Genomic DNA, 19696 nt, shown 5'->3' with positions numbered 1-19696 from the left:
TCTATCATGACACTGCACAAAGAGGAAATTATCATATCGTTATATTACATTTTAATTATCATGATAATTATGGTATGACGCACGTTCAGCTACATAACTACAAGGGGTTGGGGCTCCCGAATGCTTTTGGTTGGACTGTGCGGCAAGAACCTTGGAATCTGTACGTACCCTACTTTAGACCAAAATCAGTGATTTTCCATACCTTATTCTAGACTTGAGCTAAAAGTCGATACCCCATTTCAAACCTTTCCAGCGATGGATTTGCATCCCATCTGGGGGGAGTAGCAATATTCCTAGCCGCTTCATGCCACAGAAAACGGAGTTTGAGCCGGCTGGGCTTAACACGGTGGCCCCAAGTCGCGACAACCTCGTCGTGGTTGTATTCGCTTTCACCTTGCTTAAAAGCCTTGAATTCAAAACAATGAATCGGAGCCATAATACGCGGAGTTTGAAGAGCTGTCGGTAATCGTAATTCGGATCTATATTTCGATTTTTTTTCTCCTCTTCACCTTCACCTTCACCAAAAAGTTAAAGAAGTGTTTCGTGATCGACCTCGCAAAAAACTTCAGAATCTGACTCGAATGACTGAAAGCACACCCCGGAGGATCGTACATCAACTCGCTTCCCGGTGGTTAGCGGGAGAAGCGGTGACCAGATGATTAATGCGCTGGACTCCAAATGAAGCAGTCCAGGTTTGAGCCCTGGACGGGATCGTAGACCGATTCGGCTAAAGTGTTTACATCCACCCAACTCAGACCACGTGACCATTCATTACGGAGATTACAAATGTGCAATTTGACTCATAAAACTGATTGCTTGGAAGTATTTACAAACCGAACAATTGTAACCTCCCAAGTCAATCAACTGATTCAATCAACTGATTCCGTCTATTGTGTTGTGTTCTTGAACGTGACACGTTTTGCTCTATTTGTGCTAAACTCCACCCATGCAGGCGTACAAATGGATATTGGCGAATTTAATTGGGATCTGAAACCTTCGATGAACTAACACCCCATGCAAGGAAGATCAGGAATACTCCAGTCGCGTAATGCTACAGAAACTAGTATCAGCTCGGGTAATACTTGTCGCGTCTTTTTTTTAGATCGCCTTTTATTGGCGTCAGAAAAAGTGGTAAGGCTTTTTAAAACCATGAATGCTGACCATGAATGTTGAGCAAGAAGAAGAATTTTTAAATTCTTCTTCTTGCTCAACATTCATGATACCGGATGCAGGACAAACACAAGTATTACTTTCCTTGGGTGTTTCAACCAGCTGTGCCTGACGTGTTTGAGAACGCGTAATACTCTTTTTAGAGGCCTTAGGTTTAGGTGGCATAAATTGCAGCAACCACTATTCCTATCAATCCCAATCAAATGTCGGGGCAAGCTTTTAACTTGAAGAAAACAAAATTATATCATCACAACGAGCATTGGCACAACTGCGTAGGTGCAAAAATATCATTTAGAATTAACATAGGTTGCGAGAAAGTTACAAAAAAGGAATAACGAGTACGCAGCCTCAATAAGTCTTAGACTCCCTCTTGCGGTTTGATTTGCTGGCTTGTCTTGGCTTTTCTTAGCTTGCCGTGTTTCTTCTAGTTCTGGAAGTAACTCCGAGTCCGTAAAAGAAAGACACGCACGCGTCGGCTTCCACTTCTTGGGACTTAACCCTGAATGTTCGAATTCAGTTCTGTTTATTTTTTTTTAGTTCCGTTTTCGACAGCGACTGCAAACGCTGCTCTCGGCGTCTAATCCACCGTCTGTATATGACAATGATGTCGGCTGCAACATCCACAGCCGAGCATTTGATAACCGGAGTGGTCCGGTTAAAACATAGCCACGTCTGGTCATCCACTGATTGGATTTTCAAAACAAAATCCGGTCCGTCGGGCACCGAAACCGGAACTCCACCAGCTTGTTAAAGCGATCTTTTGGGAAACTAGCACATCACTCCAACACTCTCTTGTTTGGTTACTTCACTTTTAATTTCCAATGATCTCTCTAGTACAGTTGTCACAATGTTCTTCTACAAACGTTTTGGATTGCTACAATAACTACTTCAACAACTAGGAGTTCACTGGTCACGTTCCTTTAAAGGGGCAACCATATGATCCATCAAATCGCAGTCAAACTTTCAATCAAGCTAACGTAATGTCATGCGCAGTTCGCATAAGGTTTTACTGCGACTGCGCACAAAGCTACTTAGCATATTTTCCTTCGAGGTTATCGAGGTAGACTAAAACATTTTCTATCTTGATTTTAACCGACTATTCCTAGGTGGCTGACCAAAATAAGGTAATATGAGTAATATAAAACTTACAATCTTGGTTTTTATTGATTAAAAGTTGAGGATAATACTAAGTTTAGATGTAAAGGTTGTTGTCGTAAATCTCCCGCGACATAAGTTTTACAAACAAAACAATTGCTCAATCCCAAGTTCGTGGGTTGGCCTTTCTCAAATTCTGAACCCGCCTAGTCCATATCATTCTCTGTACGTACTCTTGAGTTTAAACATTTTCAAATGAATCACCACCATGTTATCAGCTGCAAGGACACGTTACTTTTCATCTTGTGGGAAGCGTGTTAAGTGTTAGTAAATCTTAATTAAACGACTGTATTTCAATGTCCAAAAAGGACGATTAAACGAAAAACGTTTGGCTAAAAAAATCACACAACAAAATCCTGATAAGTTATAGAATCCCAGATGTCTGTTTCCTGGAAGAGCGCTTAAAAAAATAGAGATCAATTTATTTCATTATCTCGATTGACGCCAAAAAGAAACTAGCCATAGCAACGGTAAACACTGCTGGAAAATACCTAAACGACGGTGTCAAATGGAATATGAATAAAGTCAAGTTTTCGTTCTAAAGCGAAAACTACAAAATAACATAGCATAAGGGGAAAATATAATTTGATCAGTAATGAAATGGAAAATCAAGTAACCTTTTTTAATGCTCCGAAAAATCCCACGATTATGTTACCCTGCACCAAAAACAAGTTTTCCCTTAACAATTTAATAACGAATAAGCAACTTTATAGAATACATTCTGGCTTGCATTTTTATTCTCTAACAAGTATTTACAAACAGAACAACTGTAACCTACCAAGCCAATCACCACATGACCTGAACTGGGTGGCTATAACGATGTACACACGTTAACTGATTCCGTCTATTGTGTCGTGTCCTTGAGCATGAGTCGTTTTACTCTAATAGTGCTAACCTCGACCCATACAGGTGTAAAAATGAGAATCGGCGAATTTAAATGAGATCTAAAACCTTCGATGAACTAGCACCCCAAGAAAGGATGACCAGGAATACTCTATTCGCTTAATGCCACAGAAACTAGTATCAACTTGCTCGAATAATATTGGCTACCTGACCTGTTGTAGAATTTACTTTTCCTCTATGGCTTGGGATGTGATGATACTCTGTCTCTTGTTAGGTCAGTCGTTTATAATGCAAAAGAAACTTGTATTGTAAATGTAAAGCGTATTTATTCTTCCCAGAGAGATTCTGAGTACGAGACATTTATATTTGCTTAAAAGCCCCTAAAGTGGAGTGCAGTTGTTTTGGTTTACGCAATCGACAGTCTAACTAGATAATGTCATGTCAATCGCTAGCTAAGAATTATGGAGCTATAAGCCTTACTTGCGTTATGTTTATTTCCTAATCATAATGTAACGAAAAACGCAAAGATTTAAAAACAACTACTAAAAAGAAATGAAAATAACAATAAACTCGTACATAAGCAGCATGCTGTGAAAATGCTGTTTTGGTTCATCCCGCGAAAGCAAACAGGTACACGAGTATGGTCAGCAAGATCAGATAGCCTGGGCAGACCCTATTACCCATAGCAACGACTACTTCGCAGACATCTTCGGGCTTGTAGGGCGTGGTAATTACTGGTTTGGGAGTTAGTTCACCGTCGACACCCTGAAAAACGATAACAATAAGAATCATTTATGATTTATAAGCTAAGTTCGCGTTTGAAGGGGAGTTTGTGGGTGGCACGATGGCCCCATGGTTAGTGCGCTCGCCTCCGGATCGAGCTGTCGGGGATATTGTATTGTGTTCATAGTCAAGACACTTTACTCTCACAGTGCCTCTCTCCACCCATGTGTGTAAACTGGCACCAGCGAGTTTAATTCTGGGGGTAGCCCTGCTTTGGACAGTCATCCGGTCCAGGGGTGAGGGGAAATAATCCTAGTCAGTAACTCTTGCTTATTACCTCTATTGGTTTATGCGCACGCCCAGAGCAAATTGCCACCACTTGGTCGGCGTCTTGGTAAGCGTCCTTCAGCCCTGTGTTCACTGCATCAGTCCACCAGCTGGGTTTCAATGGATCGTTACCGATTCTATATCACGTACAGAGAAATCACAGACCAGCATGGGTTTTTTTAAGGATAAATTTCTCGCTTCGCTCTAGTGACATAAAGAGAAGTTAAATGATATGAAGCACTGAACTGCTGAGATATTGCAACTCACCTTAGGCCCAGGGTAAACGTCGAATCTTAGTCGAATTCAATTCTTCGAACCTATTAATTTTGAAATAGGCGCAAGAATGATGCGACGTTTGCTGCAATTAAATTCGACTCAAATTAATTGGTTCGATTCTAACATAGGTTCGACTTGCCAAGTCGAATAATGCGACAGTGGTTCGGTGTTTCAGCAAACGGCGCTCTAAACACGCGCTGAACTCAATTCCTAAATCATGCAAATTACAAAATAACTGATTCAAATGTGATGGACTGGGCAAACGTCACAAAAATACAAACTCCTCCATCTGCCAAACGCTATTCCACCCTTCACCCCCGCCCCCCCCCCCCCCCCTGATGAGCATGCGTTGTACAAAGACAATTTCGCGACCGGTAATTCATTCTCGCCCCTAGAGGCCGCGCTCCTTTTGGTGCTGACCAAAAGGAGCACGGCCTCTGAGGACGAGAATGCCGGAGGAGAATGCCGAAAGTCATTAGCGACAAAGCACAGCGTGATGGAAATGTGTTGTTCCTGTTTCATTAACACTAAATATAAATGCTTGAGATGCGAAGTGCCTACTTGCAATAAATGCTCATTGTTTGAAGAAAACAAGGACGTTGAGGGATAGACAGCCGGTAAAGGCGTTGCATACTAGGAGGCTTGTGACAGAGACCTAAAGAGAGCCGCGCCGGGTCTACCGTTGTCTGAAGAGACGAGTACCGACATATTCGCTAGCAAGTCCTAACAGTATAACTAGTCGCGCATCGAGTGAATAGCACGGGGACACGTGCTTATTCCCGTGTTTTAATGAAGTGCAACTTGTGAAGTAGGATCGACGCAGGTTTGACGTTTGCTACCACGCTGGAATTAAGTCGACTCTTTGTCGCACCTATTATTAATTTACTCGACACGACCTGGATTCGACGTTTGCCCTAGGCCTTAAAGATCTCAATGCCTTTAACTTGCATTTTCACTGAAGCAACACTGTAAAGGAACTTACTTGTAATATTTTTTAAACCAGGCATTATAGGCTGGTTTTTCTCTCGACCTACAGTCTGTTACGTTGACTTTGGGATAATACAGGATGAATGACAGGCACATCTCATCAGTCGTTGCAAGAGCTCCCTTAATTGAAAACCAAGAAAAGAAAAGATAGTCTGTGATAGGCAGTTTATGGGTTTCTTCAAAACACAAAATACCAACCGGTTCTTCAAACGTCTGTTAAAACATTTGTCCCTAGATGTGAGTGAAGCATGTGTGCTAAGCTGACCGCTAAAATTAAGTGAACGAAAATTGTTGCTTTACCTTATTTCGTCTCTCTCGCTGTTCTAGGAACATTTTTTGAGTTTCATTTTAACAATTTTTTTACTACCACAATTCCGTAAAACTGCCCAATCGTTTCAGTAAAAGATAGTAAGGAGGGAGTATAGGCTGCTAGTGGCAACGAAAGAGTTCGATTTCGGTGTCGTTGATTTTGTTGGACGATTATCTGCAACTGTTTGTTTAAATCGCGCTCAACTTTAGCTTGTGATTCTGTTGTGACTTACCACTCTCGTGGGGGGGGGGGGAGGGGAGGGAGAGAGGGAGGGGTACAGGGGGTAGTCCCCAAAGTTTTTTTGAGGGGTGGTTTGAGGCCCGAACCTTGAAAACTGTACCCTATTTCACACCAAAATCTGGAATTTTTCATGCCCTGTTTCAGACCTTAGAGACAAATCGATACCCCATTTTAGACCTTTAAAATTAGTAGTACAGAAACAGCTTGCATTTGCGTTTTCATTTGAGAAGGGTTACAAGCTTTCCAATATTGATCAGAAAAACAAATAGTTCCTTTCAAACAAAATACCCAGTGTCAAGACAGAGTGAAAACCATATCCTATCCCAGACCAAAATTGTCAAAATCTATACTGTTTTCAGAAAACCCATACCCTTTGGGGCCGCGCATACTTATATAGCCCTTACAGAAGGGATTATCCCCCTCCGGGTGGGGAAGGGGATGCTTACCACTGTCGCCGTTTCTCGATCCTCCGTATTATAAATACAGACATTTATTATTGTATCACCCTGTGATCGAAAAAATAATATAATTAATACCCACGAAACAGAACAAATCCATTATAGGACAAATGTTTAATAAGTTAAGCGTTAAGATAACTCATCAAGAAAAATAAAACAAACGAAATAACAAGAGTAGTCAAGTTCGCTTTGCCTGAATTGTCTGCAGCTTGTCCCATTAGATGCAGCGAAATAGTGTTGACAGGCTTAACCTTAAAGGAGTTACTCCACGGTTTGCGTATCTTGAAAATTTTAGTCATTTTTTTTTTTTTTTTTAAATTCGTTGAATCTTCTCAACCCTTAACAATCCTTTTCCCATTACGTTGCATTACTATCTCTTAGGTATTTTTCAATCTCAATAAACTACTATTTTCAGGGTTTTTTTTTTTTTTTCAATTTTAATCGAAGGCCAAAATACCGTGACTGAGTTATTTTTAATCAGTGCTTTATTCAAAGTGGCTGAATGTACAAATACGTAGCAGTACTGGCAGAAATTTTGTAGAAGGGAAACTTAATTCTTACCGGCTTTACGTGAACTTCGTTCCTCAGTGAGTGATATTCCTGAAAGTTGAAGTCATAATGGTCATCTCTGACTATTTCAGGAAGTTCCACACCATCTCTAACGTGACGAAGCCAGGTTTTTCGGCCTTGGAAATGAGAAAAAGCAAATCAGATAGTTAGCTATGTATAATGAGTGCAGTCGTATGCACCAGGCAGGCTTGTAGATAGGTAATGTATTTAACTGTTCAAATGATTTTTTTTTAAGTTTCGATGTAGTACTTAAGTGTTTGTTGTGATCTTGGTCCTGGAAGTTCTCTGTACTTTGCTAGTCATCCAGTAGTCCATATTTTTATTGTAAGTTTATTGTTTTAATTACCTGCCAGATGCGTATGCAAAACCGCAGCGAAGATATTGATCCCTCCGTTAGGTAGCTTCGTGTCTTTAAAAGCCTTTGGATCAGAAAAAAAGTTAGTAAATTTTTCTATTGCTTTTACACGCAAGAAAAACCAACACTTACTTTTTATATCAAGAAATCTTCCGTATCTTACAGAGGTACAATTCTGTGGAATTTTTTACCGATTGGATGTCGAATGGCGAACAGTGTAAACAGCTTCTCTAAGATGATCAATAATCTTACTTTGGTCAGGGACATTAGCTTTGCGAATATATACTGCAGAAGATGACTCGACTGCCCATTGGTATACGTTTATTAGTCACATAATGTTAATAATTAGGTAAATTATTATTAGCTGCAAAGTTTTATTTAAACTAGATTAGATCTTACATTGTAAATTTTTTCAATTCTTATTATGTAATTATTCTCTGTTGTTAATTTACACACGACCCCACAAACTGCAAGCTTAATTGCTTATCGTGTTTAAATAAAGGTTACTTACTTACTTATATTACTTACTTACTTACTTACTTACATATCTGAGCGATTTCGCAAAAACATGCCCGCTAGGTTTTCGCCTGGTGCGCCCGAATCCAGGCTAAGCTGGCGACCTTAAACCCAGGGTGGACTCCGTTTAAGCCAGCCCGGGCGCATGGCCCAGGCACTGACCTATCTGCTGGTAATTTGCTGACGGCCAGCTGTCAAAAGTAGTGGGGGGGGGGGGGGTGTCTTGTACTGACACCCTCAGGTAGCCAGACTTTGAGTTTTCAGTGTGAAATAACCTTGATATTGACGGTGTTTCTGGGTATTTTACTCAGTTGTTTAACCTTGTTTGAGGCTTCTGTGTTGACATGGCACCCTGCTAAAGTGGCCCACGCCAAGTGCATGCGTGAGAGGCCAATCTCCTGGCCAGAGGGGTGATCAGAAGACTTCTGGCCCGTGGGACTGTCTTTGAGTCATTGCGGGCATGTTTTTGTGAATTCGGTCAGATATATATATAAACTAAAATGCACTGCAAGAATTCCCTCCACCGAGAGATATCGTCTCTCTATACACCTCAGGTAAGATGACATCAGTTGCAGGATTAAATGGGGATCTAGGAAGTTGGCATGCAACCGTTGATTTTGGTTTTGTTATTGTCTGTTAATAAGCATCGTTGTTATACCTCCCAACTTAAACACGTTTTCCGATTGGAGGAGAACTTGTCACGTGTCGGGGGTCAAAACTCGCTAACTCACTGGGGCAAACAAAGCTCACTAACTCCCTAGGGAAACAACAACTTGCACGTCTTTCGCTTTGCACGTGATCAGTTCGTACACCTTAAAACTGCGGCAAATTTGTTGTGCCTGCCGGCTTCAAGCAAATAATTTTTTTGCAGTTCTTCCTATATTTGAGTTAGGAGGCATAACAAAACACTTAATTACTGGTCCCATGGCAAACAGTAAGTGTTTTTTCCCTCTACCTTAATGTTGACATTCAACAATGAGGGCCACGGGGAAACAAAACTCACTCTCTCAGCTTCTCTCCCTTGGGGCCAGTCATTAGTGCTTATTAGTGTCACGTAATTCGTGTTGTTAGATGAGTATTGCGCGCGGGCAGAAAAAGAAAGAAACTGTGGTCTTGCACAAGTTTATCTTCCAAACAAGTAGACCAGGTCACCACGAGCTTTTCCGACATTAGTTGGAAAGAAAAAAAAATCTAATAAAGTATTCTTTGGGCGCGAAATTCCACGAGTGAAACGTATTGGCGTGAAGTGTGAAGAACTCTCAATCTTCTTTGCCACGTTTGGGCAATCGTTGCAAATCATCAACGACCTTTAGAAGTGTCTTAAAACAAAAAGAGGAATTTCACAACACCTATCTCCTCTGTTATTCACATGCCCCGTACCTTCATTGAACAGTCCTTGGTACAGAAGCCATTGGTTTGCCAGTCTCTCTGTCTTGGCGGGATAAGCATAGTATAGTCAGCACTTGCTCCGACCAGAAGAACTCCTGCGTCGTATTTCCTCAATTGCTTGGTGTGGTAAATTCTCATACCAGAACTGTCAATCAGTCCTAAATGACAAAGGTACATATGCTATGAAAGGTTTACATACATACATACACACACACACACACACACACACATACACATACATATACACATACATATACACATACATATACACATACATATACACATACATATACACATACATATACACATACATATACACATACATATACACATACATATACACATACATATACACACACACACACACACACATACACACATACATACACAAACATACATACAACTTTATTTGACAGTGCAGGTCAGTTTACAGCAATAGGCAAGACCTAAGACGTGATGTAGACCTGCTTGACTACAACTTGAACCAAGGAGTATCAGTAGTTCACGTAGTGTGATCTCAGCAACAACAATTCTTTTTAGAACCGACCTTCATGTAGACGATCACAACAGAGAGGAACTAAGGTACCCATTTGAGGTAGTAACATGTACAAGAGACTTGTCTTCAGAGCCTTATTCAGGGTAGCATATCCCTATCAGAATAACAAAACTATCTAATAAGTAAGAGGAACAAAGACATTCGAGAACCAAACAAAGTGTCAATGGACGTAGCGAATGACAGAAATTCACTAAGGTCAACATTTTAATAAAATCATTCTAAAAACAGCACCCTGGGCAGAAAACAAAATCATGACTGAGGCAAAGTCCATGTCCATAGTTAAATTACCTTCCTATGTACTTAGGGTTTTTAGAAAACATTGCGGCTGCTCACCTGATTATCCAAACAATGTAAAGTCGTGTAGCAAGAGCATGGGAAAACGAGTCGGCAATGTCCTTCGGGCGGTCAGCGGCTACGGATCATTCGTAATGCTCCGTAACGCTACGTCTCTGCTAGCAAATTCGCATTTTTTTTTTCACTCCAATAGTGATATAAAGTTAAACGGAACCAATTTTAAACAGTAATAGTAGTTATTTTTATTAAAACTCGCGTTTTAAAGGTGAAAATCGATCAAAAGAACTTGAACAAATCTCGTGGTATTTTCGGCCTCGCTTCGTGAGATCCGAAAAGTCACGGACTATCTTACTTACTTACTAACGCACACGATGACATATTGGTGACTGGTTAGAAGCCAGTAACCACAAAAAATAATAATAATTAGCGCAATCTGTAACAGAGTACCTTCCTTCTCCTCAGGATTGTCGTAATGTATCTCCAATATCACAATCTTTGGACTGTCAGCCCTTCCGAGTGGAAATCCGACGTTTTCGGGATAATAGAATTCCTTGTAAAAGAAAAGAAACAATTTCCTGCAGTAGCAAGGGATATGCAGAAATAATACGAACTTAAGATTCGACGTCTACCGAATACAACTACGTTCAAAACAACAAATATTCAGATTTTGTTGTTCATAGTGGTCAGTAAACTTAGCTACAACTAGCTAGTTTACAGGCATGTCACTTAAACCGGAAGAAAGAAATATAAAAAAGGCTTAGTGCTACTAGTTCGAAGGCCCTCACAGCTCTTGAGTTTTGTCAGTAACTCTCATTTTGTGTAGGATACTTGTGCATATTTTGTTATAATTACCACCGGGCAAGTGATACAGTTTCCTTCTAGTTACTCATTGATGGTCACGCCTCCCACCAATGTACGAGGGTTTGAATGCTGGGCCTGGAATCTCGTTTAATTGTCAACTGTTGGTTGAGTTTCCTCCTTCCTAAAAACCGAATACTCCAAGTGCAAATTCAATCTGGCACTTGCCGCCGATTAGTACGGCCTTGTTGGCTAGCCAGAAGCCTGACACATTGATTAATTTATCTTTTTTTTATTTTACTTCTTCTGCTATTTCCACTTAAAAAAAAGAACCAAGCTTTGCTTACTTTTCCACCAATGGCCCAAGCGGCCATAGCTGATCCTCCTGTACACTCTGCGATCGCTGGAGGCATATTACGAGTATAACAGTGACCGGTATAATTCAGATGGTGATCTGGGAAAGTATCGTTGCACTCGTACAACAACATGTGATGGACCACGCCTTCATGACCTACTTGAATGACCGGCTCAACCTAAGTTCGAAAGAGAAGCACAAGTTGGGTTTATTGCAACTTTTTATCGTCCACGAGGTGAATTATGCCGCTGGTGGCTGAATTCTGAGAAATCACTACTTCACAAATGTTGCTACAAAATCCAGAATGGTCTTGATACCCTCTAATGATTAACTCTCGGACGTACAAGGGAGAGGAGGGGGGAGGTAGATGCAACCCCATAAGGTTTTTACCAAGCTTTTGAAAAGAAGACTTACTCTAACATGCTGAAACTTTCAGTGGCTGTTCATTAATCCTTTGCAAATATTTTGATATGTCAATTGTGTATCCACGGTTTGTGACGACGCCACGGCAACCGCAAACTTTAGGTAGGTTTGGTCAAAAAGCATTTTTTTGATATTATTCTCTATTATTTTTCCAGTTATCTTCATGAAATTGCAGACATTCTTGAATGTTTACATTTTATAAGCATTTTGGCTTGGTTTTGTATTAATTTCCGTTATTTCTTGACTTTTTAACAACATGGTAAAATTAAAGATGGCTAATCCAAGATGGCGAGTCAAATGACGTCATTTTACGCCATATGACGTCAGGGCTATCTACTCAATGTAAATTTATCCTACTGTACCTTAACTAGCTATACTCCTTAAAATGTCCTCTGAAATTGTTCAGGAGAGTTTCCACGTTTTCCTTAGCCACACGTGATCCACTTCCGGCCTACTTACTTTGGATGAAAAAAATCACGTACCCCACCCTAATAACCTACCAACCGACCGACTTACCTACCTACCTATCTACCGACGCCAACCGACCGACCGACCTACGTATCTATCTACCTACGTACCTACATGTACCTACCGACCGACTGACCGACCTACCAAACGACCGACAGACTGACCTACCTAGCTACTCTCCTACCGACCGACCGACCGACCGACCGACCGACCGACCTACCGACCGACCGACCGACCGACCGACTGACCGACCGACCGACCGACCGACTGACCGACCGACCGACCGACAGACTGACTGACCTACCTAGCTACTCTCCTACCGACCGACCTACCGACCAACAATTACTTAACCTCACTTGTTACCAACCAATTGTTGGTGTTCTATTTTAAATATTCTGTGTTTTTTTAAGTAGTTGAAACGAAATATTCCTACCTTAATCATATGGTGGGTTTCATTAAATCTTGGCATCTCAAATACGGCACACATGTAGTTGGTTCGTCCCTTTGGAAGGGCCATCTGGAAAATAAACATAAAAAGAAGGCCCCTTTAAGTAGAGCTAACTAGTTATATACATAAGAATATTCAAATGGAGTAGTTTTATTATTATCTACACTTTTGGAAGTGTTAAGGGCCTAACTTTAATCCTGCTCAGACCGGGCGGAGTGAAGTTTGAAGCCCTCACAAACTATGGAGGCCTTTTATTTCAAAAGTCCCCAGGGTAAAGAATGAATCTGGAAATAACTTGAGTAATAAGTTAATCATTAATCAGGGATCTTAATGTATTTGTTTTCCAATTTCCAATTTTCTTGGGTTTTTTTAACAGAGATTATTTTAACTTTCGTATTTTTATTTCTTAGTTGGATGTTAGCTTTATCGGTTTTGACAGAAGGTGATGTGCTTCTGGTTTTGACAATTTTGATTTTTTTTAAAGTTCTTTAAAGATCATATGATCCAAATTGGTCGAGCCAAGATAGTGGCTGTTCAGAAATGATGGCGTCGTTTCAACATCATACGATGTCATCATTCCATGTTATTAGTAATTAGTATATTCTCAGCTCCGACTATTGCATTTCTAGCTCTCTGATTGGCTCAAAAACTCCGACTATGAGCCATTAGTCGGAGTTTTACCTTATATGGAAAACAGTGCGCCAAGTTTAAAAATTTTCCGCTCTGTAAAATTGTTGAAATAAAAATCGGCGGCAAAAACCCGATTAAGAATATACTAAAACAATTATTCCATTCGACCTTGTTGGATATGAAGTGATCATAACCAACTCGCGCTACGCGCTCGTTGGTTATTTATCACTTCATATCCAACGCGGTTTCATGGAATAATTGTTAAATATTCCAAGTTTTATTGTGAAAACTTAAATGATGTAAGAGATAGAGGTCGAGGGTCTCAAAAGCTCACAACCCCGTTCCCCTCCCCACAACGCTCCCCTCTCACACCTTCAAAAACTGTGCGGTCTGAATGGGTGATATGTCAATCTAGTAAACTTTAAGGAAGTTTCTCTATTGTCCGTAACGTTAGTCTGCCTTCCTTAAAATTGGCCCTGCTTGTATCAAGTACGCGAGTCTCGACGTGCCATTGGTAGACGAGTCAAAACAAACAAAACGCCAAAGCTTTTTTTTCTCTTGAAAAAAAGTAGACATAGTATTTGGTTGCTTAGCTTTGAAATTCTTCTATCTTACCTGTCATGAACGTTTATGGGAAGTTTTCCAAGATATTGAAAGATAATGACGCTGCAAGCTGTTTCTACTCAGATTTCAAATTCACTGCAATAAGTGGGAGGTGCCAAAAGTTTTGAACCACCTCTCCTTCGAGGGAATTAAAACGAAAAGCAAAAGGTATGCACGATAACACGAATTATTTTACCATTCTTACCTTGTCGTGCAGTATGTCGAATGTTTTAGTGTCAGATGGCAAGGTTGGTATTTTTTCAAGACTGTTCAGTAGTAAGAGACTTCTCGATCCCATGTTTTTGAGATTGTGGCCTGGAATGCTATTTTCTGAGGAAGGATCGTCTGGATGATAAGCATAAATAACTTTGGTCGTTCCTGCCTGGAAAAATAAAGGAAGTGTAAACATAATGTGAAGACAATGAATGATCATCGCAGTTATGTACGTCACGCTTTGCTCATCTTGAAAAGCTTAGCCTATTTATTTTTTTCAAGTTCTTCGTTTGTAATCCGTGTAATCTTCTCCATCCTTAAGTATCCTTGCTACTTTATGGTTAACTATTATCCCTTGGGTGTATTTCCATGTTGATCAGTGTACTGCTATTTTAGGGGTTTGTTCAACTCAAGGTAATTCTACATGCGCACGCGAAAAAAATAACTTGAAATGCCGTGACTGGGCTCCTTTAAGCAGCTGTGAAAATGAGGCGATCTGCCTTTTCTTCACACCAAAGCGTGGTCACAGTTACGCATGAGCTCAATATTATTTACAGCAAAAACACAGTTAGACGACATTACCCATGATAAGACCGCTATAGGGGAATCCTTGTTTATAATATTTGTCTCACTAGCATAAGCAATTCAGTTTCTGGTGGAGCTAGAAATTTATCACTTCTAAACATTGAAAGGCCTTAGTATGATTAACTCTTCCTTATGTATTGAATACTTTTTGTGCAACAAGGGTTTAAAAACTCAAAATTTTACAAAGAATACATGTATGAGCTCATTAGCGCTTTTGCCACCCAGAAATTTTGCAGTTTTTGAAAGACAATATCTCCTTGAATATTACATCCAAAGAGCTAAAAATTTCACCATGTATTGAGCTTTACTAGCCGCCTGGAGTCAATTCACAAATAACATACTTCCTTCTGTACGCAGAGCCGTATGCAAATGAGCAAAAACGTAAACAATGACGTCAGCATGAATCTCCCCTATTGTATTTGTAGGCAGTTCAGTAAGTTTGCAGGTCACGTGGTGGGTTCTCGGGCGATAAAAAGGCAGAAAAAGAATACATCGAAGAATAATTTGAATTGTCGCACGTAAACTATAATTCACAGTTGTATATAAAAACATACCGGCCAAGAAAACATGCTCTGGATAAAACATAAAAAAATAAAGATAAAAAAAAATAATAATAAGAATTATAACACTAAATAAGAAAAAACGCTACCGGAAATAAGTTTAGGGATAAGGAGTGACTTGAACTGGAAAACAGTTGTCTTGTAAGGAGCAATAAAGCTAGAATCGTGCACAAAACTCCTTGAGACACTCATGTAATTTAACGAATTATCTTTCTTTTACCACTGAAATTTGAAAAAAGCACTGCTTTCCTTTTAAAAACGCGTTACTGTTCCCTCTCCCCAAACAATTGCGGGTAGTAGTTTTCAACATTGCATGGTTGGAGGGCCAGGTTAGGCAGGTGAAGTTGTATTGGCGTCTGGCTTGTACCCAAAAGCGCCAAAAGTCCCGCGAGTTTGTCCCAGAGTTTCGTCCATGATTGTAGTTAGAATTAACATGCAACGTGGCGGCGATGACGTCATTTGCAAACGATCTAATAGCAGGTGACTTATTTACCTCAATTTTGTTGTCTTCTGAATCGCAAGTGTCAAACTTTCTTGAAAACTTCATTGTGGTTTTCCCGCTCTTCTCCGTCAGGGAAATCAACTGATAGTTTTGCTGGGAATCAACCGCTGGCATCACGTAACCATCGGCATGTCGATCCTACAGTACAGAAAGGTAAATTAGAAATATGTATTTAACAAAAGAGCCAACATTTTTTTGAAAATAATTTTACAAGGCTAAAAGGATATATTTAAAAGAATAAAAAATGTAAGAAATCAAGCGTTTTCGACGTTATTTCACTTCATGCCCTGAAGATGACATAAAAAAAACATTGTGGGTTGAGTGGGTCTTTTTGGCTTGCAAAAGTTACTTGTAATTCTATGAATATTACATCACTTCTTAAACTGTTATCTATATTGATAACGTCTGCGGTTAAGTGCTCTAAAGCCTGATTGACAGTTGGATACAAGCCTGGAGAGAGAGAGGGGGGCGGGGGGCGGGGGGCGGGGGAGGGGACGGAAGTGCACTCTACACGAAGTTATTCGGGAACCTCAAAAACCTCGGCACATACATATATAGCCAGTGTATCAGAGTACCTCCTCGGGGCTAAAAAATCGTAAATTATTCTCTCGAATACCCTACCGACAGCGATGAATAATCGAGATTAATGGTCTTTGTCTTTTAGCGGACGTAATGGTAAGGGATAGAAGGAATGGAACGCATGTTATGTGTACTATCCGTGAAATAATTGTGATATGTCCATCCAGCCTTATTGCACTGACAAGGTCTCACAGTTACGGACAATGAAGTACCCTCGGGGAAGACTTGAGTCACTGGAGCAGCCCATCTAGATATATCAGCAAGTGCTACCTAGGGGCTAGCCCACTTCTCCTCGGTTAGTATTAAAAAAAATGTATACATGTATTGGTCGTTTTTCAAGCGAATATCGGCCTCTTACATCCGTCGCTATAGTTATATTGATCGAGTATCGGTTAGGGGATCATGATGTCGATCAATTCTCGTTATTTCACACATTTAGTGAGCTTCTTAATTGATTTAATTAACAAAAAACATTTTATGCGTGACTGCGCTGGTGTTATGACGATTATAGCCGATAGTGGACCTAGAATTTTGCGTATTTTCCACGTAAACAAAATGGTTAACTTAGTTCGTAGATCAAATTACATCTGCGCAACTCAAGTTTCATAGGGATCCCTTGCATACTCATAAAAATACGAAAACCTAAATTTACCAAATTTTTGCAACGAAATGTTTTAGCCAACATGCACCCTCTGACGGGTTATCGGTGGAAATTTGCATTCAGTTGTTCAGTTTTTTAAGGTCAGCCATTACTGTGGACATTTTAAGCATATAGCACGCCATTGGACTTATTATGGAGAGATAATTATAGACATAAGCTTACCTGGTTAAACAATGGGTCTTCTTACCGCTTGATTTATCATGCCGAGTGAGTAAATATGAATAGAGTTTCATAAAACTCCCTTAAACTTGCAATATTCTTACGGCCCTTGGCCTGGCATACTTTGCTTTTCAAGTGTTCTTGTTTTGATGTCGATTACGCAATTTAGTGTAAAACGCAAACTGTGGACTGCTCACTGGAAAATGCAGACTGAGAGTAAAATGAAGACTGCAAACTGCAAATTTTAACCATATACGTGTTACCATTTTCATCCTTGAGATCTAAGCCGGTAAACAGGCTAAACGGGTAAACAGGCTAACCGCAGCGCTGTTCATTCTAACTGAAGTGCATATTTTTACTGCAATTACCTTGAATAACCTATACTGACCGTTAGCACTTAATAATAACACGATTCGTACTTGAAAAGTTTATAGTCTGCAGTCCACATTTTACCCTCAGTCTACATTTACTCCGGTCTGCAGTCTGCATTTTCTTACTCCGGTTTGCAGTCTACATTTCGGTCTGCATCTTCAGCATCTTACCCTCAGCCTGCAGTCTACAGTTGACTGCTTACGTAATAGTTTCTAATGATAATGTCAGCTGTAAGATGTTGTTCGAAGCCGGTCCAAGTTTAATACCGGAGACTATGCAACATTGGAGTGTGAAAAGCATTTTCACAAAATTAACATATTGAATTGAACGAGTAATGTTTCCAATCGATCGAGCGGTCGAGTTTTCGTTTGTCGCCAGGCTCGGTGGCATGAAGAGGTATCCTTAGGGGGCCGGTGACAATCATAATGCTTGTGGGCGACAAACGTTATCGTCAGATAGTCCATAAAGAGGTACTCTACGTGCAGATATCTACTCAGCACCTCGCGATGGTTAGCAAATTAAGTCCGCAACAAAAAGGAAATATTTGCTACTTTTGCCTGGGGGTAGTCCCTTAATGGGCTATATAGGTATGTCCGAGTCTAAAGAGCATGGTTAGCTGTGCATGTGGTCGCAAATTAGAGCCGTATACTAATTTTAGACACCCAAAACCAAAATGGGTGCTCGATTTTTCGTTCAGATTTGAAAAAGGGTGTGAAAAATCACAGATTTTAGTCCGAAATAGGATACAGAGTTCAAGGTTCGGGCCATACCCTCCCAACAAAAACCTTGGAGGAGTACCTCCCCGGAAAGTTTTGACACTGCGTGATGCCTGAAATCTGACAATGTAGAATGCGTCAATTAATCATAACGAAACAAATTTGGAGCAAGGCGGACTTATCCTATGCTTTTAATGTGCTCTAACAGACATTCTATAGGCTGATAAGAACCTTAACCTTTAATACCTTTGTCCAACAACTTGAAGCTTTCCAAATGAAGCGGCTTGACCTTGTTGTTCGTGAGAATCATTTACTAACCTTGAAGTAAGCTTTTCCATCTTTCACCCAGCCGATCACAATATCAGCTCCTTTCATCTTGCCTTGCCCGCTGGAGATTCCAAACCCGATCCATCCAGTCGTTTTGGCTTCCACAGTGAAGTTAATTTCTTTGCTTTCAGTGCTAGCATTCCAATACAGCTTCACATTTTGATCTTCATCCAGAGCAGCGAAAAAGGAATGCTCTATAGCGAGGTCAGCTGAGGCTTGCAGCGCAGCGGAATGCAGCAGGAAGAGGCACAGAGGAACAATCATAGTGCTCCGTGTCAACAAATTGTAGCGAAATTATAGCTTGCCTGTTATGAGCGGAATCTATCATGACACTGCACAAAGAGGAAATTATCATATCGTTATATTGCATTTTAATTATCATGATAATTATAGTATGACGCACGTTCAGCTACATAACTACAAGGGGTTGGGGCTCCCGAATGCTTTTGGTTGGGCTGTGCGGCAAGAACCTTGGAATCTGTACGTACCCTACTTTAGACCAAAATCAGTGATTTTCCATACCTTAATCTAGACTTGAGCTAAAAGTCGATACTCCATTTCAAACCTTTCAAATTAGTACACGACTCTATTATATGAAATCAGCAAACAGGAAATGGCTCCCATTTACGTAAACTTTGAGAAGGGCTACAAATGTGCCAATTTATGATGCGGAAAAATACTCCCTTGTAAACAAAATACCCGATGCCAAGCCATAGTAATAACATGCCCTATTTCAGACGAAATTGTTCAATAACTATACCTTTTTTTAGACTCAAAATCATACCCCTTGGGTCCGCATATAGCTATTTAGCCGGCCGCTACAGAAATTTGCCTATTTCTGCGTACTAGTAAATAATGGAAAATCCTTCGTCAAGATCTTGAAAAGAGGTTCAGTGTAGTATCACTTAAATGAATACATTTCTACTTCGCTATTATTTTGAATGAAATGTCCATTTTACGTTCGCTAATAACCTCGGAGTTCTCTCGTCGGCAGCTATAAAGTCGAATCTTAATCGTTTGCTTCACTTTCTTCATATATTTGTGAATGCTTAAGCCATTGTACGTTTGTAGTTCAGATATATTTCGTTCCTCAAAGACGAAGCTCAAAGAACAAAACAATTCTCTATT

At 40.2% G+C, this 19696-nt stretch overlaps 1 protein-coding gene across 1 annotated transcript; it reads right to left on the bottom strand.

The window, feature by feature from the left end:
- Positions 1-1058: 1058 nt before the first annotated feature.
- Positions 1059-19121, bottom strand: LOC145502483 (DBH-like monooxygenase protein 1). The gene is made up of 13 exons (XM_081481803.1): positions 18560-19121; positions 15746-15892; positions 14100-14276; positions 12647-12730; positions 11315-11500; positions 10617-10719; positions 9311-9477; positions 7406-7478; positions 7051-7175; positions 6478-6537; positions 5477-5601; positions 4229-4355; positions 1059-3933 (listed from the first exon to the last, which is right to left on the bottom strand). Exons 1-13 carry the CDS (start codon positions 18830-18832, stop codon positions 3778-3780), a joined length of 1803 nt encoding a protein of 600 aa, XP_081337929.1. The 5' UTR covers positions 18833-19121; the 3' UTR covers positions 1059-3777.
- Positions 19122-19696: the final 575 nt, after the last annotated feature.

The sequence above is a fragment of the Orbicella franksi genome, chromosome 11 (assembly GCF_964199315.1).
Source record: "Orbicella franksi chromosome 11, jaOrbFran1.1, whole genome shotgun sequence".
Lineage (NCBI taxonomy): Eukaryota > Metazoa > Cnidaria > Anthozoa > Scleractinia > Merulinidae > Orbicella > Orbicella franksi.
Note: the sequence above shows the minus strand (reverse complement) of the source record. Positions and strands in the feature narration are given on the sequence as shown.